Source organism: Coregonus clupeaformis, chromosome 21, assembly GCF_020615455.1.
Source record: "Coregonus clupeaformis isolate EN_2021a chromosome 21, ASM2061545v1, whole genome shotgun sequence".
NCBI classification, from domain to species: domain Eukaryota; kingdom Metazoa; phylum Chordata; class Actinopteri; order Salmoniformes; family Salmonidae; genus Coregonus; species Coregonus clupeaformis.
Genome location: NC_059212.1, coordinates 34407347 through 34433551, shown reverse-complemented (window position 1 = coordinate 34433551; position 26205 = coordinate 34407347). Strand labels below are relative to the sequence as shown.

The window sequence follows — 26205 nt, the reverse complement described above, 5'->3', positions numbered from 1 at the left end:
CGATCTGGGGCTCCACGCAAGATCTCACCCCGTGGGGTCAAAATGATCACAAGAACGGTGAGCAAAAATCCCAGAACCACACGGGGGGGACCTAGTGAATGACCTGCAGAGAGCTGGGACCAAAGTAACAAAGCCTACCATCAGTAACACACTACGCCGCCAGGGAATCAAATCCTGCAGTGCCAGACGTGTCCCCCTGCTTAAGCCAGTACATGTCCAGGCCCGTCTGAAGTTTGCTAGAGTGCATTTGGATGATCCAGAAGAGGATTGGGAGAATGTCATATGGTCAGATGAAACCAAAATAGAACTTTTTGGTAAAAACTCAACTCGTCGTGTTTGGAGGACAAAGAATGCTGAGTTGCATCCAAAGAACACCATACCTACTGTGAAGCATGGGGGTGGAAACATCATGCTTTGGGGCTGTTTTTCTGCAAAGGGACCAGGACGACTAATCCGTGTAAAGGAAAGAATGAATGGGGCCATGTATCGTGAGATTTTGAGTGAAAACCTCCTTCCATCAGCAAGGGCATTGAAGATGAAACGTGGCTGGGTCTTTCAGCATGACAATGATCCCAAACACACCGCCCGGGCAACGAAGGAGTGGCTTCGTAAGAAGCATTTTAAGGTCCTGGAGTGGCCTAGCCAGTCTCTAGATCTCAACCCCATAGAAAATCTTTGGAGGGAGGAGAAAGTCCGTGTTGCCCAGCGACAGACCCAAAACATCACTGCTCTAGAGGAGATCTGCATGGAGGAATGGGCCAAAATACCAGCAACAGTGTGTGAAAACCTTGTGAAGACTTACAGAAAACGTTTGACCTGTGTCATTGCCAACAAAGGGTATATAACAAAGTATTGAGAAACTTTTGTTATTGACCAAATACTTATTTCCACCATAATTTGCAAATAAATTCATTAAAAATCCTACAATGTGATTTTCTGGATTTTTTTTCCTCATTTTGTCTGTCATAGTTGACGTGTACCTATGATGAAAATTACAGGCCTCTTTCATCTTTTTAAGTGGGAGAACTTGCACAATTGGTGGCTGACTAAATACTTTTTTTCCCCACTGTAGATCTCATTTGTTCTTATAGGAGTTCACATAGGTTCAGTGATGACATCTGCTTAACATGAAGTAAGCCTACTAGCTAGCAGTAATCTAGACGTTAGGATTCCTGGTTTTTACCCAGGCGGCCCAGGTTCAACTCCCGGTATCGGAACTCGCATTTTTGGCAGCACGTAGCCTAGTGGTTAGAGCATGTCGATGTACCCTTGAGCAAGGCACTAAACCCTAATTGCTCCAGGGTCGCCATTGATAATGGCTGACCCTAGCCGTGACCACACTCTCTGAGGTTGTCTCAGGGGGAGCTGGGATATGCAAAAAATACATTTCTAATTCACATGTGTATAAATTGTACATGTGTGAAATAGGACAAATATAAGCACCCACCAAATTAATAATAAATTATTATACTAGACATACTTGGTTGTACTAGGAAATACAGTATGGGACATAACCTTGAGCATACTTGAACATATACAGTACTCGATATAACAGTGGATGTACTTGGAAATACATACATGAACTGAACATAACCTTGGCATACTGTAGTGTGACTGCCAGAAGCTAGGACAGATAAAACATTTTAAAGGACTACCTGGTAAAATGGAGTCCAGATTGAAAAAAGACTTAACCTCTCATTAGAGTGCGTTTTCATCTTAAGGTGAGATTGAATAGGTCTGGAAAGACAGTACTTTAGTGCTGTAGTACTGTAGGTCTACATGTTCAATATGCTGTGTGTATACTAGAAAGTGTTAGGTACGTGAGTTGTCACTCACTCACGTTGGAAGGGTTGTTCAGATCAGATGGGTTCCCCTACAGTCTTGCTGATGTTCGGCCTCATGTTTGACACTGTCTTGTCAACAGCCTGTGGCAGCAACACACGCATGCACACACACACACACACACACACACACACACACACACACACACACACACACACACACACTACCCAACGCTCCATACCCTCACAATCTGTCATTACTCCAAATGTGTATATATATATATACACACAGTGAGGGGAAAAAAGTATTTGATCCCTTGCAGATTTTGTACGTTTGCCCACTGACAAAGACATGATCACTCTATAATTTTAATGGTAGGTTTATTTGAACAGTGAGAGTCAGAATAACAACAAAAAAATCCAGAAAAACGCATTTCAAAAATGTTACAAATTCATTTGCATTTTAATGAGGTAGTTGGCCAGCAGGTTTGCACACATCTCAGGAGGGATTTTGTTCCACTCCTCTTTGCAGATCTTCTCCAAGTCATTAAGGTTTCGAGGCTGACGTTTGGCAACTCGAACCTTCAGCTCCCTCCACAGATATTCTATGGGATTAAGGTCTGGAGACTGGCTAGGCCACTCCAGGACCTTAATGTGCTTCTTCTTGAGCCACTCCTTTGTTGCCTTGGCCGTGTGTTTTGGGTCATTGTCATGCTGGAATACCCATCCACGACACATTTTCAATGCCCTGGCTGAGGGAAGGAGGTTCTCACCCAAGATTTGATGGTACATGGCCTCGTCCATCGTCCCTTTGATGCGGTGAAGTTGTCCTGTCCCCTTAGCAGAAAAACACCCCCAAAGCATAATGTTTCCACCTCCATGTTTGACGGTGGGTATGGTGTTCTTGGGGTCATAGGCAGCATTCCTCCTCCTCCAAACACGGCGAGTTGAGTTGATGCCAAAGAGCTCGATTTTGGTCTCATCTGACCACAACACTTTCACCCAGTTCTCCTCTGAATCATTCAGATGTTCATTGGCAAACTTCAGACTGCCCTGTATATGTGCTTTCTTGAGCAGGGGGACCTTGCGGGCGCTGCAGGATTTCAGTCCTTCACGGCGTAGTGTGTTACCAATTGTTTTCTTGGTGACTATGGTCCCAGCTGCCTTGTGATCATTGACAAGATCCTCCCGTGTAGTTCTGGGCTGATTCCTCACCGTTCTCATGATCATTGCAACTCCACGAGGTGAGATCTTGCATGGAGCCCCAGGCCGAGGGAGATTGACAGTTATTTTGTGTTTCTTCCATTTGCGAATAATCGCACCAACTGTTGTCACCTCCTCACCAAGCTGCTTGGCGACGATCTTGTAGCCCATTCCAGCTTTGTGTAGGTCTACAATCTTGTCCCTGACATCCTTGGAGAGCTCTTTGGTCTTGGCCATGGTGGAGAGTTTGGAATCTGATTGATTGATTGCTTCTGTGGACAGGTGTCTTTTATACAGGTAACAAACTGAGATTAGGAGCACTGCCTTTAAGAGTGTGCTCCTAATCTCAGCTTGTTAGCTGTATAAAAGACACCTGGGAGCTAGAAATCTTTCTGATTGAGAGGGGGTCAAATACTTATTTCCCTCATTAAAATGCAAATCAATTTATAACATTTTTGACATGCGTTTTTCTGGATTTTGTTGTTGTTATTCTGTCTCTCACTGTTCAAATAAACCTACCATTAAAATTATAGACTGATCATGTCTTTGTCAGTGGGCAAACGTACAAAATCAGCAGGGGATCAAATACTTTTTTCCCTCACTATATATCTATCTGCCTGCCTGTCCGCCTGACTGCCCGCCTGCCTGCCCGCCTGCCCGCCTGCCCGTCTGCCCGCCTGCCCGTCTGCCTGTCTGTCTGTCTGTCTGTCTGTACTATATATACAAAAGTATGTGGTCACCCCTTCAAATTAGTGGACTTGGCTATTTCAGCCACACCCGTTGCTGACAGGTGTATAACATCGAGCACACAGCCATGCAATCTCCATAGACAAACATTGGCTGAAGAGTTCAGTGACTTTCAACGTGGCACCGTCATAGGATGCCACCTTTCCAACAAGTCAGTTCGTCAAGTTTCTGCCCTGCTAGAGCTGCCCCGGCCAACTGTAAGTGATGTTATTGTGAAGTGGAAACGTCTAGGAGCAACAACGGCTCAGCCGCGAAGTGGTAGGCTACACAAGCTCACAGAACGGGACCGCCGAGTGCTGAAGCACGTAAAGATCGTCTGTCCTCGGTTGCAACACTCACTACCGAGTTCCAAACTTTAGAAGCAACGTCAGCACAAGACTGTTCGTCGGGATCTATCTATCTCCTCTCCTGCTATCTCCTTCTCCTACCCTACCCTATCCTCGCCTTGCAGACTTTATTAGGTCTGGAGAGAGGGGCTGACTTCCTGATGCCTGACGCCTGTGCATTTATCATGTGCTGCTTGGCTATTCTACTGGCACACTGTAAAGAAATGAACAATGCACAGTCTGGTGAGGTGCTGAGACTGCTGACTAATGGAAGATAAATGAAACAGTCAAGGCTCTTCAGCCGGAACGTTGGTTAATAAATCCACAAGCAAGGAGAGATGAGTGTACGACTTTCTTTAGCAATTGTACACTTTTATCACATTATGTAAGAGTATATGTATGTGGATCCTTATATGAACCTTCACAGTAGTGTCACAGTGTCTCAGAAGGCCGTTCAACCACCCTGTCTTCTTCTACTCTCCTCCTCTGTCAGATGTGGGACACTTGACTAAGGTTGTGGCCCAAATGGCTCTCTATGAAGTGCACCAATTTTGAACAATTGCACTAAATAGGAAATAGGGTGCCATTTAAGACACACACTTGGTTAATCCTCTTAATAGACGAGCCGACAGCTCTACTTCATCTAAGAGAAGAGAGAGAGAAGAGACGCCACAGGGAGAGTTGTTTGCATGTGTTTGTGTTTGTGTTTGTGTACTGTAATCTGGGGTGAAACCATATCTACTGAAGTGTATCTACTGTATCATAGTGTGTATTTTAACCCCTGCTCTCACTGCTTGTTTGTTGACAGATATTCCCAGGATTGATTCTGTCGGATATAAAGCCTGCCAAAAAGATGAAGTTTAAGACGGTGTGCTACTTGCTGGTGCAGCTCATGCACTGTAGGAAGATGTTCAAGGCCGAGATACCCTTCTCAAATGCCATGAACTGTGAGGATGGTGACAAGGTAAGGGCTTTGTGTGTGTGTTATGTAAGGGAGTGTAGAGACAGAGAAGTTGTATGTGTATACATGAAATGTGTTCATGTGTGTGTACATGCATGTGCGTGTGTATTGTGTGTGTGTGTGTGTGTGTGTTGTGTAAGGGAATGTAGAGAGGGAGAGGCGTTGTATGCGCGTGTGTGTGTGTGTGTGTATGTGTGTGCAAGCGTGCGGGTGTGTGTGCGTGCAAGTGTGTGTGTCCTCAATGAGGAGTACCAGCCACCCAGACTTAGTTGACCTTCATCAGCTTACTTTCAAATCCTCTGGTAATCTGGCTAAGTGTCAGTGTGTTTACTTGACCTGCTATTCTTGTGAAGAAATCCTGAGGTCTGGCTACAGTTCAACTCTGGCTCAGGGTATTTAAATGCAGATGCTCAGGTCTGTGTGGGTGTGTGTGGAAAAAGGAGGTGCAGTTCAGCGGATAAGAACCAAAATAATCTCGCACTTTCAGATAAAAGCATGAAACTTGGTACACTCACCTACCTCTACACTTATGTAATATGTCATAGAGCTGTGACTATGTAAGGTTAATACGATAATCTCTAACTGAGTTTGAAACTGTTTCCGTTTGCTTCGTGATAACCCTGGATGAAAGCATGTAGACATAGACAAGATAATACACAGGAGTGGAAAAGGACAGTGTAAATATACTCGACACAGAATGAGAGATTAAGATTCAGGCCACACACACACTCTCTCCAGGCTGTCGGAAATGACACAGACTCAGGGAGAGAAGTAGAGAGAGAGAGATAGAGGGTGACGGGAGAGGAGGAAGGAGAGAAAGGATGAGTGCGCTCAGTGCAGGCGTGGGTGTGTGATGTGATGAGTGTCCTATGCTCCCCAGACCATCTCCAAACGATTGGGTCATATGCAGAAGTTCACATCCTGTGGTGAATATATTAGAGTGGGAGATAGAGAAACAAAGAGAGAGAGAGAGAGACAAAGAGAGAGAGATAAAGAGATAAAAAGAGAGAGAGAGACAAATAGAGAGTGTGGGAGAGAGAGGGAGAAACTGAAGAGAGAGACTAGAGAGAGAGAGAGAAAGACAGGAGAGGAAAGGGGTGAGAGACAGGCTTTTAACACAGACATATAAACACTCATTAGCATAAACAATGAACACACACCTCCAAAACAACCAACAGAACGTGAGGGGTGTTAAAGGATGAAGGATGATGAGGATGAATTCAGTGGGGTGTGTGTTAACCTTCCTCAACATTCCTCATTCGCTCTGTCTCCCCCCTGTCCTCATTATGAAGCTACTCTCTTCAGCCACTCCTCACCTACCAACTGGCTCTCACACTGTTATACTGATGGGCTTTAGTCTGTACAGCTCACTGACTTTCTACCTTTATCCAGGAAGACTCACTCAGGCTTCATCCCAAATGGCACCCTATTCCCTATATAGTGCACTACGAAGGGAATAGGGTGCCATTTGGGACGTATCCTCATTCTCTTTGGCGTTAAATCACTGCTTCTGCTCTACTGCCCCACATAGCGTAGTGTACAATAATGATGCTCACTTCCGATGGACACTTAAGGAAAGGGTGTTTAGTTGGGTCAGAGAATTAATGTTACCTGTAGAGTGAATACTGAATGTTACCTGTAGAGTGAATACTGAATGTTACCTGTAGAGTGAATACTGAATGTTACCTGTAGAGTGAATAATGAATGTTAACTGTAGATGGAATAATGGATTTTTTGTTTGTTGTGTGAAGTTAAGCATTTATTATGTTGATGTCACTTATTGACTAATGTGAAGTCAAGTCAACCACAATGATTGACTTTGTTTCATTGCCCTTATTCACGTTTTAGTTTTGAGTACTACTAGAACAAACCTCTTCTTACTCCATGGTCAATATTGTTGTTGAATGGTTTGTGATATACAGTTGAAGTCGGAAGTTTACATACACCTTAGCCAAATACATTTAAACTCAGTTTTTCACAATTCCTGACATTTAATCCTAGTAAAAATTCCCTGTCTTAGGTCAGTTAGGATCACCACTTTATTTTAAGAATGTGAAATATCAGAATAATAGTAGCGAGAATGATTTATTTCAGCTTTTATTTATTTAATCACATTCCCAGTAGGTCAGAAGTTTACATACACTCAATTCGTATTTGGTAGCATTGCCTTTAAATTGTTTAACTTGGGTCAAACGTTTCGGGTAGCCTTCCACAAGCTTCCCACAATAAATTGGGTGAATTTTGGCCCATTCCTCCTGACAGAGCTGGTGTAACTAAGTCAGGTTGGTAGACCTCCTTGCTCCCACACGCTTTTTCAGCTCTGCCCACACATTTTCTATAGGATTGAGGACAGGGCTTTGTGATGGCCACTCCAATACCTTGACTTTGTTGTCCTTAAGCCATTTTGCCACAACTTTGGAAGTATGCTTGGGGTCATTGTCCATTTGGAAGACCCATTTGCGACCAAGCTTTAACTTCGTGACTGATGTCTTGAGATGTTGCTTCAATATATCCACATAATTTTCCTTCCTCATGATGCCATCTATTTTGTGAAGTGCACCAGTCCCTCCTGCAGCAAAGCACCCCCACAGCATGATGCTGCCACCCCCGTGATTCACGGTTGGGATGGTGTTCTTTGGCTTGCAAGCTCCCCCTTTTTCCTCCAAACATAACAATGGTCATTATGGCCAAACAGTTCTTGTTTCATCAGACCAGAGGACATTTCTCCAAAAAGTACAATCTTTGTCCCAATGTGCAGTTGCAAACTGTAGTCTGGCTTTTTTATGGTGGTTTTGGAGCAGTGGCTTCTTCCTTGCTGAGTGGTCTTTCAGGTTATGTCGATATAGGACTTGTTTTACTGTGGATATAGATAATTTTGTACCTGTTTCCTCCAGCATCTTCACAAGGTCCTTTGCTGTTGTTCTGGGATTGATTTGCACTTTTCGCACCAAAGTACGTTCATCTCTAGGAGACAGAACGCGTCTCCTTCTTGAGCGGTATGACGGCTGCGTGGTCCCATGGTGTTTATACTTGCATACTATTGTTTGTACAGATGAACGTTGTACCTTCAGAGGTTTGGAAATGGCTCCCAAGGATGAACCAGACTTGTGGAGCTCTACGATTTTTTTTCTAAGGTCTTGGCTGATTTCTTTTGATTTTCCCATGATGTCAAGAAAAGCGGCACTGTGTTTGAAGGTAGGCCTTGAAATACATCCACAGGTACACCTCCAATTTTCTTTTACATTTTAGCAGACGCTCTTATCCAGAGCGACTTACAGTTAGTGAGTGCATACATTTTCATACTCAAATGATGTCAATTAGCCTATCAGAAGCTTCTAAAGCCATAACATAATTTTCTGGAATTTTACAAAGCTGTTTAAAGGCACAGTCAACTTAGTGTATGTAAACTTCTGACCAACTGGAATTGTGATACAGTGAATTATAAGTGAAATAATCTGTCTGTAAACAATTGTTGGTAAAATGACTTGTGTCATGCACAAAGTAGATGTCCTAACCGACTTGCCAAAACTATAGTTTGTTAACAAGAAATTTGTGGAGTGGTTGAAAAACAAGTTTTAATGACTCCAACCTAAGTGTATGTAAACTTCCGACTTCAACTGTACGTGCTAAATAGGGTTGTCACAATACCAGTATCGTGATGCTCAGAAGTATCATGGCAAGGAAACAAAACATGAGGTAGATTTAATTTATTGAGGAAAAAAGCCCTAATGTTTGAAACAAACATTATTATGTTGTCATCCAGAGTCACATTTGTTTATTTTCCAAGCTATTGCACACATGATTTTACATAAAGTAGGTTTTCAAAGGACCAAAGACTTTCTCCTGCTTTGTGTTTTCTTTTTTGGCATGGAAAATCGAATATTGCGATATTGCGATATTGCAATACTGGTATCGTCACAAACATACCTAAATGCAGTTAAGTATAAACTGTCTCTACCCCACAGTGATCCTCAACAATAGACAGTAAAAGCCCAGTAGTATTTTTCCTCCATGCCCCATTGTTTTGAACAGCTGGTATCAAACCCTCTGAACGTAGTTAAGTCAGGACTCCGTTTCCCACAATGCTGTGCCACAGCGGAGGGCCCTGCGGACGGCTCCAGATAAGCTGCGGAACCGGACATCGGTGTCAGCTAACGTGACCCAGGCCAGCCCGGGCACGCGGGTCAACCGCTACATTGGTCGTCTGATCGAGGCGAGGCAGACAGAGTCGGACACAGCTGACCTCAACTTCCTTACACTGATGTACAAGTGCTCTGAGCGCGAGCAGAGGGTGAGTGACTGTACTACACTTACAACATATACAGTGAGGGAAAAAAGTATTTGATCCCCTGCTGATTTTGTACGTTTGCCCACTGACAAAGACATGATCAGTCTATAATTTTAATGGTAGGTTTATTTGAACAGTAAGAGACAGAATAACAACAACAAAATCCAGAAAAACGCATGTCAAAAATGTTAGAAATTGATTTGCATTTTAATGAGGGAAATAAGTATTTTACCCCCTCTCAATCAGAAATATTTCTGGCTCCCAGGTGTCTTTTTATACAGGTAACGAGCTGAGATTAGGAGCACACTCTTAAAGGGAGTGCTCCTAATCTCAGTTTGTTACCTGCATAAAAGACACCTGTCCACAGAAGCAATCAATCAATCAGATTCCAAACTCTCCACCATGGCCAAGAACAAAGAGCTCTCCAAGGATGTCAGGGACAAGATTGTAGACCTACACAAGGCTGGAATGGGCTACAAGACCATCGGCAAGCAGCTTGGTGAGAAGGTGACAACAGTTGGTGCGATTATTCGCAAATGGAAGAAACACAAAATAACTGTCAATCTCCCTCGGCCTGGGGCTCCATGCAAGATCTCACCTCGTGGAGTTGCAATGATCATGAGAACGGTGAGGAATCAGCCCAGAACTACACGGGAGGATCTTGTCAATGATCTCAAGGCAGCTGGGACCATAGTCACCAAGAAAACAATTGGTAACACACTACACCGTGAAGGACTGAAATCCTGCAGCGCCCACAAGGTCCCCCTGCTCAAGAAAGCACATATACATGCCCGTCTGAAGTTTGCCAATGAACATCTGAATGATTCAGAGGAGAACTGGGTGAAAGTGTTGTGGTCAGATGAGACCAAAATCCAGCTCTTTGGCGTCAACTCAACTCGCCGTGTTTGGAGGAGGAGGAATGCTGCCTATGACCCCAAGAACACCATCCCCACCGTCAAACATGGAGGTGAAAACATTATGCTTTGGGGGTGTTTTCTGCTAAGGGGACAGGACAACTTCACCGCATCAAAGGGACGATGGACGGGGCCATGTACCGTCAAATCTTGGGTGAGAACCTCCTTCCCTGAGCCAGGGCATTGAAAATGGGTAGTGGGTGGGTATTCCAGAATGACAATGACCCAAAACACACGGCCAAGGCAACAAAGGAGTGGCTCAAGAAGAAGCACATTAAGGTCCTGGAGTGGCCTAGCCAGTCTCCAGACCTTAATCCCATAGAAAATCTGTGGAGGGAGCTGAAGGTTCGAGTTGCCAAACATTAGCCTCGAAACCTTAATGACTTGGAGAAGATCTGCAAAGAGGAGTGGGACAAAATCCCTCCTGAGATGTGTGTAAACCTGGTGGCCAACTACAAGAAACGTCTGACCTCTGTGATTGCCAACAAGGGTTTTGCCACCAAGTACTAAGTCATGTTTTGCAGAGGGGAGGTTTTTTGTTGTTATTCTGTCTCTCACTGTTGAAATAAACCTACCATTACAATTATAGACTGATCATGTCTTTGTCAGTGGGCAAACGTACAAAATCAGCAGGGGATCAAATACTTTTTTCCCTTGATGACGGCTTTGCACACTCTTGGCATTCTCTCAACCAGCTTCATGACGTAGTCACCTGGAATGCATTTCAATTAACAGGTGTGCCTTGTTAAAGGTTGATGCGTTTTAGCCAATCAGAAATTGCAGCACAAATAAATGCTTCACAGAGTTCAAGTAACAGACACATCTCAACATCAACTGTTCAGAGGAGACTGCGTGATTCAGGCTTTCATGGTCGAATTGCTGCAAAGAAACCACTACTAAAGGACACCAATAAAATGAAGAGACTTGCTTGGGCCAAGAAACACGACATTAGACCGGTGGAAATCTGTCCTTTGGTCTGATGAGTCCAAATTTGAGATTGTTGATTCCAATGGCCGTGTCTTTGTGAGACGCGGAGTAGGTGAACGGATGATCTCCGCATGTGTGTTTCCCACTGTGAAGCATGGAGGAGGAGGTGTGATGGTGTGGGCGTGCTTTGCTGGTGGCACTGTCAGTGATTTATTTAGAATTCAAGGCACACTTAACCAGCATGGCTACCACAGCATTCTGCAGCGACATGCCATCCCATCTGGTTTGTGGGACTATCATATGTTTTTCAACAGGACAGTGACCCAACACACCTTCAGGCTGTGTAAGGGCTATTTGACCAAGAAGGAGAGTGATTGAGTGCTGCATCAGATGACCTGGTCTCCACAATCACCCGACTTCAACCCAATTGAGATTGTTTGGGATGAGTTGGACTGCAGAGTGACGGAAAAGCAGCCAACAAGTGCTCAGCATATGTGGGAACTCCTTCAAGACTGTTGGAAAAGCATTCCTCATGAAGCTGGTTGAGAGAATGCCAAGAGTGTGCAAAGCTGTCATCAAGGCAAAGGGTGGCTACTTTGAAGAATCTCAAATATAAAATATATTGATTTATTTAACACTCTTTTGGTTACTACATGATTCCATATGTGTTATTTCATAGTTTTAATGTCTTCACTATTATTCTACAATGTAGAAAATAGTAAAAATAAAGAAAAACCCTTGAATGAGTAGGTGTGCCCAAACTTTTGACTGGTAGTGTATATATGTATACACACACACACACACACACACACACACACACACACACACACACACACACACACACACACACACACACACACACACACACATGCACAATTACTTTTGAATCAGACTCTTTCATAGACATTGCATCCTTGTCTGCTTTATTAATTGTTTTGCATATATCTGAAAAATCCATCTCTCTGGTTTCTCTGACAGTACCACCAGCTCCATGATGAGTACTTCACCAGTGCTGTAGTCCTCTCTCTAATCCTAGCTGCCTTGTTCGGCCTTGTCTACTTTCTCATCATCCCACAGTATGTATTAGATTATTAGTGGATATCATCCTACCACAGTATGTATTAGATGATTAGTGGATATCATCCTACCACAGTATGTATTAGATTATTAGTGGATATCATCCTACCACAGTATGTATTAGATGATTAGTGGATATCATCCTACCACAGTATGTATTAGATGATTAGTGGATATCAACCTACCACAGTATGTATTAGATGATTAGAGGATATCATTCTACCACAGTATGTATTAGATTATTAGAGGACATCATCCTACCACAGTATGTATTAGATTATTACAGGATATCATCCTAACACAGTATGTATTAGATTATTAGAGGATATCATCCTACCACATTATGTATTAGATTATTAGAGGATATCTGACAGCAACACATTCTGTAGCTCGCTCTCTCTCCCTCTATCTCTCTCTTTCATTTTACTATATGATGTCTGACAGCAACACTCTCTCTCTGTAGCTCTCGTTCCCTCTTTCTCTCTTTCATTTTACTGTATGATTTATTTATTTTTGTTACCAAATGTTTATTTATTTTGTCCTTTTTTTTATGTGCGGGGGGGGTGGGGGGGTTACAGGTACAATATACAAATTAATATAACTCGTATTCACCTCTGGGCTGCCACTCAAAAATAAAAAACGTTTTTAAAAAGGTACATAAATACAAATTATTGATCATTATGATCATATTACAGAGTTAACAAATAGGAAAATAAACAAAAATAAGTGAGCCTCCACCCCCATCTCACTCTTCTCTTTTGATCTGCTGCCTTTTGAGTTGACTTACAACAGGCTCTGTCCACTAATAATAATAATATATACAGTGGGGGAAAAAAGTATTTAGTCAGCCACCAATTGTGCAAGTTCTCCCACTTAAAAAGATGAGAGGCCTGCAATTTTCATCATAGGTACATGTCAACTATGACAGACAAAATGAGAAACAAAATTCCAGAAAATCACATTGTAGGATTTTTAATGAATTTATTTGCTAATTATGGTGGAAAATAAGTATTTGTCAATAACAAAAGTTTCTCAATACTTTGTTATATACCCTTTGTTGGCAATGACACAGGTCAAACGTTTTCTGTAAGTCTTCACAAGGTTTTCACACACTGTTGCTGGTATTTTGGCCCATTCCTCCATGCAGATCTCCTCTAGAGCAGTGATGTTTTGGGGCTGTCGCTGGGCGACACGGACTTTCAACTCCCTCCAAAGATTTTCTATGGGGTTGAGATCTGGAGACTGGCTAGGCCACTCCAGGACCTTGAAATGCTTCTTACGAAGCCACTCCTTCGTTGCCGGGCGGTGTGTTTGGGATCATTGTCATGCTGAAAGACCCAGCCACGTTTCATCTTCAATGCCCTTGCTGATGGAAGGAGGTTTTCACTCAAAATCTCACGATACATGGCCCCATTCATTCTTTCCTTTACACGGATCAGTCGTCCTGGTCCCTTTGCAGAAAAACAGCCCCAAAGCATGATGTTTCCACCCCCATGCTTCACAGTAGGTATGGTGTTCTTTGGATGCAACTCAGCATTCTTTGTCCTCCAAACACGACGAGTTGAGTTTTTACCAAAAGGTTATAATTTGGTTTCATCTGACCATATGACATTCTCCCAATCCTCTTCTGGATCATCCAAATGCACTCTAGCAAACTTCAGACGGGCCTGGACATGTACTGGCTTAAGCAGGGGGACACGTCTTGCACTGCAGGATTTGAGTCCCTGGCGGCATAGTGTGTTACTGATGGTAGGCTTTGTTACTTTGGTCCCAGCTCTCTGCAGGTCATTCACTAGGTCCCCCCGTGTGGTTCTGGGATTTTTGCTCACTGTTCTTGTGATCATTTTGACCCCACGGGGTGAGATCTTGCGTGGAGCCCCAGATCGAGGGAGATTATCAGTGGTCTTGTATGTCTTCCATTTCCTAATAATTGCTCCCACAGTTGATTTCTTCAAACCAAGCTGCTTACCTATTGCAGATTCAGTCTTCCCAGCCTGGTGCAGGTCTACAATTTTGTTTCTGGTGTCCTTTGACAGCTCTTTGGTCTTGGCCATAGTGGAGTTTGGAGTGTTTGTGTTTGAGGTTGTGGACAGGTGTCTTTTATACTGATAACAAGTTCAAACAGGTGCCATTAATACAGGTAACGAGTGGAGGACAGAGGAGCCTCTTAAAGAAGAAGTTACAGGTCTGTGAGAGCCAGACATCTTGCTTGTTTGTAGGTGACCAAATACTTATTTTCCACCATAATTTGCAAATAAATTCATTAAAAATCCTACAATGTGATTTTCTGGATTTTTTTTCCTCAATTTGTCTGTCATAGTTGACGTGTACCTATGATGAAAATTACAGGCCTCTCTCATATTTTTAAGTGGGAGAACTTGCACAATTGGTGGCTGATTAAATACTTTTTTTCCCCACTGTAATATGCCATTTAGCAGACGCTTTTATCCAAAGCGACTTACAGTCATGTGTGCATACATTTTTACGTATGGGTGGTCCCAGGGATCGAACCCACTACCCTGGCGTTACAAGCGCCATGTTCTACCAATTGAGCTACAGAGGACCACTAACTCTCCCTCTTATTTGTCTCCTCTCTCTCTCCCCTCTTTCTTCCACTTTCTTCCTCCTCTCTCCTGCTGCTGTCACCAGGGGAACAGTGGTTCTGGTCCTATTGGTCTTCTGCATCTGTTTCCTAATAGTTTGTATCATGTACCTGCATGTCACTAAATTACAGGTAAATGTCTGCTTGATGCCTTGGTCACCATCTGATTTAACATGTTATTTTACTTCTTCACTCACTCACTTTTCTGACTGGCTCATTAGCTGTAAGTAGTTTTCCTTGGGTAGGTCAAGTGGTCACGAGAAACTCTTGGCCCAAGCTATAAGTAATTTGTGATAAGTTAGCACTGGTAAGTTTAATTGAGCAAATATAAAAAAAAATGTCTGACATCAGCAAATATTCTATTATATTTTCATAAGTAGTCTATGATGGGAATCTGCTGTATGTAAGTTGATGTCAATGGCCTTCAGAACATTTTGTAAATCACACTGTTTGCCTTCAAACTCAATGCTAAGTCTATTAATTTCAGCTTTTGTTGAGGTTGACAGTTTGACTTTTTCCAACTTCCCCAAACCCCTCAGGTAATATTATATAAATTAAGTGTCTTTTCAAATTCAAATTCTTACAACTCTCCCTCCCCTTTCCTCCTTAATCTCTTTCTCTCTCTCTCTCTCTCTCTCTCTCTCTCTCTCTCTCTCTCTCTCTCTCAGTGTTTTCCAGGGTGCCTCACCATTCAGATCCGTACTGTTCTGTGTGTTCTCATAGTGCTCTTAATCTATGCTGTAGCCCAGGCCTGTGTGGTAAGTAGGGTTAACATCATGGCACGAAACCACCAACACTCATATTCATTGCAATACACTTGAACTCATTAATGTAAATGTCATGTCAATCAAATATGCAAGGACCCAACCTTTGAATTACTGCTTGAGAGGCATTAGCATTTGCCATACTCACTCCTCTCCTCTCCTTTCATCTCCTCTCCTATCTTTTTCTCCCAGGTGGGCTGCATGCCGTGGCTGTGGGGCAGTGACCACCACTCCAACAGCTCAATCATCAACATCGACGCAGGCCCGCTACGCAGTTTCAACCATACCATGATGGAGCTGCCGTGCGACGGTGCCCGCTACGCCTTCCTGTCGTGCGTTGTGGGCACGCTGACACTGGCACTGTTCCTGCGCGTCTCCTGGATGCCAAAGATGGCGCTGTTGCTCCTCCTGGGGGTGCTGTATGTCACTGTGCTGGAGCTCAGCGGATTTAGACGCACCGCAAGGTAAGAGAGAAGACTAATCAGACACACATACTGTTGGTGAGAGAGGACACACACACGTACTAGGGATGTGTATCTTTCCCTTTCAAGACGATTCGATACGTATCTAGATACATGGGCTCCAATACGATACAGGAACGATACGTTTTAGTTTGAAATGATTCAGTGCGATTCGGTTTGATTAGAGAACGATTCGATGCGATTCGGTTCGATGCAATACGATTCGATGCACTAACATTTGTTGCATAAACACATTCATTCTCCATTCTACCTATAAAAATTATCATATATACTGATTGTTTAAAGCAAAACTACCAAAACGATTGCTGATGGTGAACCTGAACCATCAAAATAAAATTGATTGTAAGCCCCGTTCAGCAGGTAGGATATAGACAGATGTGAGTTGTGTCTCCATTAGCTTACTTTTTAAAAAAACACAATAAAACAAAAATTTTAACAGCGCATAGATAACAATAACCTATCAAATTACATAGGTTGTCACTTAACTAATAAATCCTAATATCATGCAAGCCATTTTAGCATTTGAATGCTGAAGGTGTCGCGCAGATTTGCAAGATCAGGAACAGGCCGCCTACCTCCTCGCTTGGTCAGCGTACGAAGCTGGCACAGTGCACAGTTTGACTAGGCTACTGATATTCCCTGGGGTTGTTCTCGGCATTCAAAATGACATGTAGATCAATGACTGTCAACATAGTTACATGCAGTTCGACACTGAAGGAAAGGACGCATCAGTTGTCACAAAATATGAGCTTTTTTCGGAAGGTCGAAAGAAACTAATATGAGCCACAAAAAAATAATAATCGATGATTCATAACGTTTGAATACATTTTCTGACCGATGCATACCACATTTGGATCGGTTTGGGGTCCATACAAAACATAACATTTGTATTTGTATTTATTAGGGATCCCCATTAGCTGCTGCCAAGGCAGCAGCTACTCTTCCTGGGGTCCAAACATATTAAAGCACTTACATTACATATAAAACAAAATATAAAACAGTACATCATATGACATTATTACACCACTACCTATCTACAATACGAAATGTTTAATACCACCATACAACAATATCACAATGTGTGCGCATGCATGTGTCTATACCCTTCTGTGTGTCATATCATACTAAATGGAGTGTCTCGGATTTACCTACAGAATAATACGAAATGCTCTGAGACCAGGTTGCAGCGCAGAAGCAGTCGTATCTTAAACATTTGAACTGTGGAGCAATGCGTATTGGTGAATCGTGACATCCCTAACCAATACACACACTGGCGCACATACACTGCCGGGCGAGAGAGAGGACCGACACACACCATATGTATAGAAACAAGTACACAGTAAGCAGGATGAAATCGAAAAAATTAACAAACACACCCATCTTCCTCCCACTGTCAGGCCTAAAGATACAGCCTTCAGATTATACATGGCAGTAGTGTCAGCCACAGTTTCCTCTTGGTTCGATCTGGAGTGGGAACAAACAAACAACAGTCACAGGGACATTTACATTTTGTGGGGACGTGTGGAGAAGAGGAGTCTTTTCTTATCCTCGGCCTACACACTCTCATTGGAGCTCTTTGATGAGGACACACACAGTACATGCTCATGAACTCTAAATCAAAAGGCTGAGCCAACAATGTGTGCTTCAAATCAAATCAAATTGTATTTGCCACATGTGCTGAATACAACAGGTGTAGACCTTACAGTGAAATGCTTACTTACAAGCCGTTAACCAACAATGCAGTTTTAAGAAAAATAAGTGTTAAGTAAAGAAATAGATAAGTAAAAATAGATAAGTGCTTGTGCTTGATTCAGGCAAGCATGTTAGGTACTCCTGCTCAGAACCTAGGCCCTAGTGCAGCTCAGAGCACAGACCCACTGTATAGCAACAAACAGATGGCTTACTGTATAACGCTGGAATACTTTGATATCATTGAGATAGAAAACGACTCATTGTTCTCTAGAGGGGCATTATTTTCCCTAAATACTATATCCGTGCTGAATGAATGCTGTTAACTCACTACTGGTTTAAGTCCCCCTGTCCGTGTTTTCCTGGGGTTGTTGCTGATATCACCATCAAAGTTGGTTCTCAAAAAGTGGGGGGTCTCTCCACATCACGCCTGTGAAGTTGTACTCCCCACTGTATTTATCTGGTCACCCACTCCTCCTTTTATTAATGATGTGGTACCGTCCTACTGTATTATGTTGCTGACGTCTCTGTTGGTCTGTTCCCACAGTGGGTGGGTCTCTCTACATCTCCCTACTTCCCCTATTAATTTATGATGTGGTACAGTCCTACTGTGTACCTACTTATATTGCTGACTTCTCTGTTGGTTTCTCCCACAGTGGGGGATCCATAGTGTTATATCTCTGTGGGGATGGAGGGGGGTCTCTCCATATACTTCAACTCCCCTTTTAATTAATGATGTGGTACAGTCCTTTTGTATATGTTGCTGATGTCTCTATTGGTTTGTCCCACAGTGGAGGGTCTAATCTCCAGATCCGGGGCTATGAGCCCATCCTGTCCCTGCTACTGTTCATCAGTGCCCTGGCCCTCCACTCCAGACAACTGGACCTCAAACTACGACTGGACTTCCTTTGGGCCACACAGGTGTGTTTGTGTGTGTGTGTCTCTGTGTGTTTCAGGGCCTTGTGCATCTCTCTTGTCCTATGCATAGATCTAGCTAGCTTATGAAACCATGCTAAGTTTACTCTATCATCCAGCCTTCTGTTGTGACCATACCATGCCAAGTCAACTATTGGGTTTTAAGGAAATTGGCATATTTGGATGCTTTTGGCTGCCATGTGCCAGGCTATTGGCATGGTTGGTTACAATAAGACAAGGCTGATATTGGCATGGTTGGTTACAATGGGACAATACTAATATTGGCATGGTTGGTTAGGATAGGACAAGGCTGATATTGGTATTGTTGGTTATGATAGGACAACGCTAATATTGGTATGGTTGGTTAGGATAGGACAAAGCTGATATTGGTATTGTTGGTTACGATAGAACAACGCTAATATTGGTATGGTTGGTCAGGAGAGAGCCACTCAGCTGGTAGGACAGTTATAGCCTCTAGTAGGGTTTGGCTTTAGATTTGGACCATAGAGATCCTATTACATTACTATATAGTATTCTAATTCTTAATTATATGGTTTGGACCTTTAGCTATTGATAGCTATTGATTCTACCTAGTGCTCCTTATCCACAACGTCAGGCTAACACAGCGCCTCAGTCCTGGTGTACATTTAGAGCTTTTACTGACACCTTGTGGGAAGAGCATTGAACTGCAGGCTTGAGTTGTACTGTGGGGTGAATATAATGTTCCAGTTTTATTCAAATTGGTGTATGGTATTTGTGGGTGCGTGTGTGTGTATGTGTTGTCAGGCAGAGGAGGAGAGGGACGGCATGGAGAAGGTCAAGCTGGACAACAGGCGGATTCTTTTCAACCTGCTTCCTGCTCACGTGGCACAACACTTCCTCCTGTCCAACCCCAGAAACATGGTGAGTCCTATGGATGGACGGACGGACGGGCGGATAGACGGATAGATGGCATTGATGTTTCATAAAGGATATAACCCCTCAAAGTCTAATAGGATTAACGATACCTTGTCATATGTATAGTTTAAGGATGACTATCTGTTCTTCTATAGGATCTGTATTACCAGTCCTATGCCCAAGTCGGAGTGCTGTTTGCTTCCATCCCCAACTTCAATGACTTCTACATTGAGCTGGATGGGAACAACATGGGAGTAGAGTGTCTGAGACTACTCAATGAAATCATTGCTGATTTTGACGAGGTGACGCCCTTTCGGCTGCTACAGTTAACTGGGGGATTAACATTAGAATGTGTTCTATTCTTCTGTGTATAGGTGTGAATCTTGTTTCTTTTTCCACAGCTCATGGATAAAGATTGCTATAAGGACATTGAGAAAATCAAAACCATTGGCAGCACGTATATGGCAGCAGTGGGTCTAGTCCCGACCATCGGAACAAAGGTGTGTGTGTGTGTGTGTGTGTGTGTGTGTGTGTGTGTGTGTTTGTTAAATAAAAAAAAGATGAAAATAACAAGGACAATGAATGAATGTGATTATGACATATAATATATGTTTTACTTCCTTTCTCCTTTCTACAGGACAAAAGATCTGTCTATGATCACCTGAGCACAGTGGCAGACTATGCTATTGAGATGTTTGATGTGCTGGATGAAATCAACTACCAGTCATACAACGACTTTGTCTTGAGAGTGGGTATCAACGTGGGTCCGGTGGTGGCAGGGGTGATCGGGGCTAGGAGGCCTCAGTATGATATCTGGGGTAACACAGTGAACGTGGCCAGCCGCATGGACAGCACCGGAGTCCCTGGCAAGATACAGGTACCGTATTCAATTATGAGTTATGTTTGAGTCTTGAGGATTGGCCCTGAGTAGATTGGTGTTGGTGAGTAAATCTCATTGTATGACAGTGGTTTAACCTCTCTTTCTCTCTCTCTCTCTCTCTCTCTCTCTCTCTCGCACTCCCTCCCTTCCTCCCCCAGGTAACAGAGGATGTGTACCGTATCCTGGGGGATAACTATGACCTGGTGTGCCGGGGGAAGGTCAGCGTGAAGGGTAAGGGTGAGATGCTCACCTACTTCCTGGAGGGCAAGGTCCACAGTGCGGGCTGCGCCACCACCTCCTCCGTGGTGCGCTCTGCCAGCCTGAACCGCCGCGCCCACTCCTGCGGCAAGGCCAGCGTTCCCACCAAACTGGGCAGTGTCAACTCTGTCGCCAGCTTCACAGTTCGCGCCAGCATGGTTAGCCTCGGTGGCATGGGTAACAGCAGCTCTAGCCCCAGTGTAAGTGTCAGCATCCACCCCATGCCATGCTTGCCCTCACCCTGCGTGCCCACTCTGGGAGAGGAGGATGAAGAAGAGGAGACAGATGTCGATGTGGGAGGAGTGGTGGTGGAACGGGTGAAAGAAGTGGCGGTGTAGGGAGGTGGAGAGAAGTGCTGCACTGTTGTAAACGAGTTCCGGACCTCCCGGTCCTGGGCTATCACATCCGTCAGGAGTCATTGGGGGTCCCACTATAGACTGTACCAGGGTCTCCTGTGGGTAAATGGGACACTGGGATACTGGGACAGCCCACTGCACAATGGAGGGATGCTCCTCCAGGAGTTACCTGGCTCTGAGGATGGTCAGACTGGACAACTGGACAATCACACCAAGGATGGCTGCACAATAAAATCACGATTGCAATCAACCTGCAGACTTGATTGAGTTTGTTGTTACATAAATAGTGACTTGCCACTGTTTGCAACCAAACACAATCAACTGAAGAATTCAGGCTTCCAGCATTGGAACATCAGGCTCTTCGTGACATTACCAGGAGTATGAGTGAGTGTGGCAGCCAGGTGATAGTGTGTTGTCCGTCTGTGTGTGTACACTCCCAACAGGGGGACATGCACAAAGTACAGGCCAGTATTATCCACATAAGAAGACTGAACTTTTTTATGTCTTCTTCTCTAATTATGCCAAGGATACATTCCATCCTTCAAGGTGTAATAACATTTCTATGTAGGCTACTTTTATTCTGTTTACTGTACGTACGCTATGCATGCAAATGTGTATTCATACACAAGTATTTATATGTGTGTATGCATGTGGGTGTTCGACCTTAAATCTTAAACGAAATAGCACAAATACAATTTTTATACATTCAAAGAGTTCTCAACATCTCAAAAGGCTTTTGACACAACGTCTTTAGTAGTGCATGACCTGTTAGTGCTGGTCTGGTTCCCCCTCGAGTGTAAACCAAAGCAAGATCCTGTGGTTTAGTACTTCATCCTTCACAACAGGCGCACTACTGGCGTCTAGGTGTCTGGCTTTCTAAAGCAAGTCATGGTCAGGGAGGTTAAACACTCAATAGGCAAGATATATGGTTTACTTCATATTACATATTTTAAGTCTCATGGATCCAAACAAATAAACATGGCTGTTTAGTAAGACTGTTTAGAACCAGAATTGTCTGGTTTTAGATAAGGGTAATTCACTTAGTGTTATTTCTAATGTAGGGAACCAGGTGCAACACACACAGTCAGACGTAGCTTTGTTTGCATCCATGACCTTGTTGAGCTAGTGTATTGATCAAGGCTTGTTATTCGTCCATTGCTCTGCTCTGATAGGGATTATGTGTGGGAGTGTGTGTACTGTGTCGGCTATACACGCAGCAGGCTGTGGCCAAGGCTTTGAAGTGACAGTGAGGTCGGTAAAAGAGGCATTGGGTAAGGTACGTTGGCTTTGACCCACAGAGCGATGCCCTCATCCCTGAGTCCCTGATGTGCGCTATAGAACTTTAGTTAATGCCAAACCTGGAGCAGTCACTGTAGTATTAACGGTAGTAATATATACATTCTGTATGTCTTACACACAACCACCAACACTTACGTATGCATGCTCGCACCTACACACACACACACACACAGACATGCACCCCTGCATGAATCACAGACACACAAACACACACACACACACAAAACAGTATTCTGCAAATACGTACAGACTTAGCAACCTCTGTGGCAGCTGTAGAATCACAGTGTTTCCACCTCCTATGCTGTAGACTTTAAACCTGACCATTAGATAGAGAGATGACGAATTTCACTTGATCTGCAAAAATGTAAATACATCAAGATTCAAGTATTTTGCCTTACTTCTATAAAAGCTTACAGTGATTGAAAAATGCCTTTTTAGCACATCACTTTGATACGCAGACTTTTGTAAATAAATGACTACTACAGCTGTAAACAACGTTGTATCTTGTACAGTGTAAAGTTGGGTTATTTCAGATTTTGTAATAAACAAACATTATTGATGTACAAAATACATTAACTTTGTTGATGTGCGTGCGCGCGTGTGTGATGTAGGAATTAGGCCAAGATTCTGGAATGCTGGCATTCCGGGATGCCACGTCATGTCCTTGATAAGCATGTCGTTTGTCGCTCAACGAAATCCTCAAGTCACCTTTCAAATCAGGACCACCATGGTCCAAGTGGATGTAGGTTACACGATATACAGTTGAAGTCAGAAGTTTACATACACCTTAGCCAAATACACTCAGTTTTTCACAATTCCTGACATTTAATCCTAGTAAAAATTCCCTGTCTTAGGTCAGTTAGGATCACCTCTTTATTTTAAGAATGTGAAATGTCAGAATAATAGTAGAGAGAATGATTTATGTCAGCTTTTATTTCTTTCATCACATTCCCAGTGGGTCAGAAGTTTACATACACTCTATTAGTATTTGGTAGCGTTGCTTTTAAATTGTTTAACATGGGTCAAACGTTTCGGGTAGCCTTCCACAAGCTTCCCACAATAAGTTGGGTGAATTTTGGCCCATTTCTCCTGACAGAGCTGTTGTAACTGAGTCAGGTTTGTAGGCCTCCTTGCTCGCACACGCTTTTTCAGTTCTGCCCAATCATTTTCTATAGGATTGAGGTCAGGGCTTTGTGATGGCCACTCCAATACCTTGACTATGTTGTCCTTAAGCCATTTTGCCACAACTTTGGAAGTATGCTTGGGGTCATTGTCCATTTGGAAGACCCATTTGCGACCAAGCTTTAACTTCCTGACTGATGTCTTGAGATGTTGCTTCAATATATCCACATAATTTTCCTTCCTCATGATGCCATCTATTTTGTGAAGTGCACCAGTCCCTCCTGCAGCAAAGCACCCCCACAGCATGATGCTGCCACCCCCGTGCTTCACTGTTGGGATGGTGTTCTTCGGCTTGCAAGCAGCCCCCTTTTTCCTCCAAACATAACGATAGTCATTATGGCCAAACAGTTATATTTTTGTTTTATCAAAACAGAGGACATTTCTCCAAAAAGTATGATCTTTGTCCCCATGTACAGTTGCAAACCGTAGTCTGGCTTTTTTATGGCGGTTTTGGAGCAGTGGCTTCTTCCTTGCTGAGTGGCCTTTCAGGTTATGTCGATATAGGACTTGTTTTACTGTGGATATAGATATTTTGTACCTGTTTCCTCCAGCATCTTCACAAGGCCCTTTGCTGTTGTTCTGGGATTGATTTGCACCAAAGTACATTCATCTCTAGGAGACAGAACGCGTCTCCTTCCTGAGCGGTATGACGGCTGCGTGGTCCCATGGTGTTTATACTTGCATACTATTGTTTGTACAGATGAACGCGGTACCTTCAGGCGTTTGGAAATTGCTCTCAAGGATGAACCAGCTTGTGGAGGTCTATAAAAAAAAACTGAGGTCTTGGCTGATTTCTTTTGATTTTCCCATGATGTCAAGCAAAGAGGCACTGAGTTTGAAGGTAGGCCTTGAAAAACATCCACAGGTACACCTCCAATTGACTCAATTAGCCTATCAGAAGCTTCTAAAGCCATGACATCATTTTCTGGAATTTTCCAAGCTGTTTAAAGGCACAGTCAACTTAGTGTATGTAAACTTCTGACCCACTGGAATTGTGATACAGTGAATTATAAGTGAAATAATCTGTCTGTAAACAATTGTGGGAAAAATTACTTGTGTCATGCACAAAGTAGATATCCTAACCGACTTGCCAAAACTATAGTTTGTTAACAAGAAATTTGTGGAGTGGTTGAAAAACAAGTTTTAATCACTCCAACCTAAGTGTATGTAAACTTCCAACTTCAACTGTATACAAAATTATGTGGACTCAAATTAGTGGATTCGGCTATTTCAGCCACACCCGTTGCTGACAGGTGTATAAAATCGAGCACACAGCCATGCAATCTCCATAGACAAATATTGGCAATAGAATGGCATTGTTAAAGAGCTCAGTGACTTTCAACGTGGCACCGTCATAGGATGCCATCTTTCCAACAAGTCAGTTCGTCAAATTTCTGCCTTGCTAGAGCGGCCCCAGTCAACTGTAAGTGCTGTTATTGTGAAGTGGAAACGTGGTTTGTCGAAATCGGTGTCGAAGAACTTGGTTGGCCTGCACAGAGCCCTGACCTCAACCCCATCGAACACCTTTGAGATGAATTGGAACGACGACTGTGAGCCAGGCCTAATCTCCCAACATCAGTGCCCGACCTCACTAATGCTCTTGTGGCTGAATGGAAGCAAGTCCCCGCAGCAAATTTCCAACATCTAGTGGAAAGCCTTCCCAGAAGAGTAGAGACTGTTATAGCAGCAAAGGGGGGACCAACTCCATATTAATGCCGATGATTTTGGAATGAGATGTTCGATGAGCAGGTGTCCACATACTTTTGGTCATGTAGTGTATGTTCTGTCTATGAATCAGCTACTAAGAGAAAAAACGAACTAACTACAAAATTGCCCTCACTATATAACTGGTCCATAGCTCATGGCCCCATGTCTTGTCAGTGTATGTGATTGACTCAAAGCATATATGTTCAATGTGTTTTTCCAGCTCCATTCCTTAACCTTTGAACCAACACGGTTCTTACAATAACAACTCGCCTGCTATGCTCCGGCTGCTCAAAGTCACTGACAACGGCAAGTTTACTGAGTCTGTCTGCATTACTTTCCACAGATAAACCTAAGAATGTCACTTTATCCCAAATGTTGCGTGTGGGCCAATGTTTTCAAATGTTTTCCCAGTGTTGATGTGTGGTTTTCCAGGGGCTCGCTCAGTGTAACTGATAAGTCAATACAGAGCTGGCCTGGCTTGCTCAACACTCCTGGTTCACCCAGTCTGTTGTGGTGTTCTAGTAAGGAGCCAAGGAAACAGTCAACGCAATTCCCTTTATGAGCTAAGCTACAATTTAGAAAAACACAATACAGTATTGTGGTCAGGAGCATTTAAATTGTATTGCTAATCATATCAAAACAACTAATCTAAATCATAAAAAGCTTGAAATGTGATGTCCTCTCCTTGTTTATTGCACAATAGCCTGTTATATTGGAGGGTATCTTGTCTTGTAGACAGCGCCGGAGAAGATGGCTGCCGTTTTACAGCCCTCTAACCATTTACATTTACATTTACATTTACGTCATTTAGCAGACGCTCTTATCCAGAGCGACTTACAAATAGGTGCATTCACCTTATAGCCAGTGGGATAACCACTTTACAATGATTTTTTTTTTTTTTTTTTGTGGGGGTGGGTTGGAGTAAAGGGGGGGGTAGAAGGATTACTTTA

General features: G+C 43.2%; 1 protein-coding gene across 1 annotated transcript in view; it reads left to right on the top strand.

Moving 5' to 3' along the window:
• Positions 1 to 22907, top strand: part of LOC121535312 (adenylate cyclase type 1-like) — an 86403-nt gene extending 63496 nt beyond the window's left edge. Inside the window, exons 8-19 of the mRNA XM_041842257.2 lie at positions 4866 to 5021; positions 9115 to 9309; positions 12126 to 12223; positions 14874 to 14958; positions 15495 to 15584; positions 15783 to 16054; positions 18553 to 18682; positions 19463 to 19579; positions 19729 to 19875; positions 19975 to 20073; positions 20211 to 20450; positions 20612 to 22907. Coding sequence (XP_041698191.2) covers positions 4866 to 5021; positions 9115 to 9309; positions 12126 to 12223; positions 14874 to 14958; positions 15495 to 15584; positions 15783 to 16054; positions 18553 to 18682; positions 19463 to 19579; positions 19729 to 19875; positions 19975 to 20073; positions 20211 to 20450; positions 20612 to 21049 — 2067 coding nt within the window. The 3' untranslated portion in view covers positions 21050 to 22907. The remainder of the gene's footprint in view (positions 1 to 4865; positions 5022 to 9114; positions 9310 to 12125; positions 12224 to 14873; positions 14959 to 15494; positions 15585 to 15782; positions 16055 to 18552; positions 18683 to 19462; positions 19580 to 19728; positions 19876 to 19974; positions 20074 to 20210; positions 20451 to 20611) is intronic.
• Positions 22908 to 26205: the final 3298 nt, after the last annotated feature.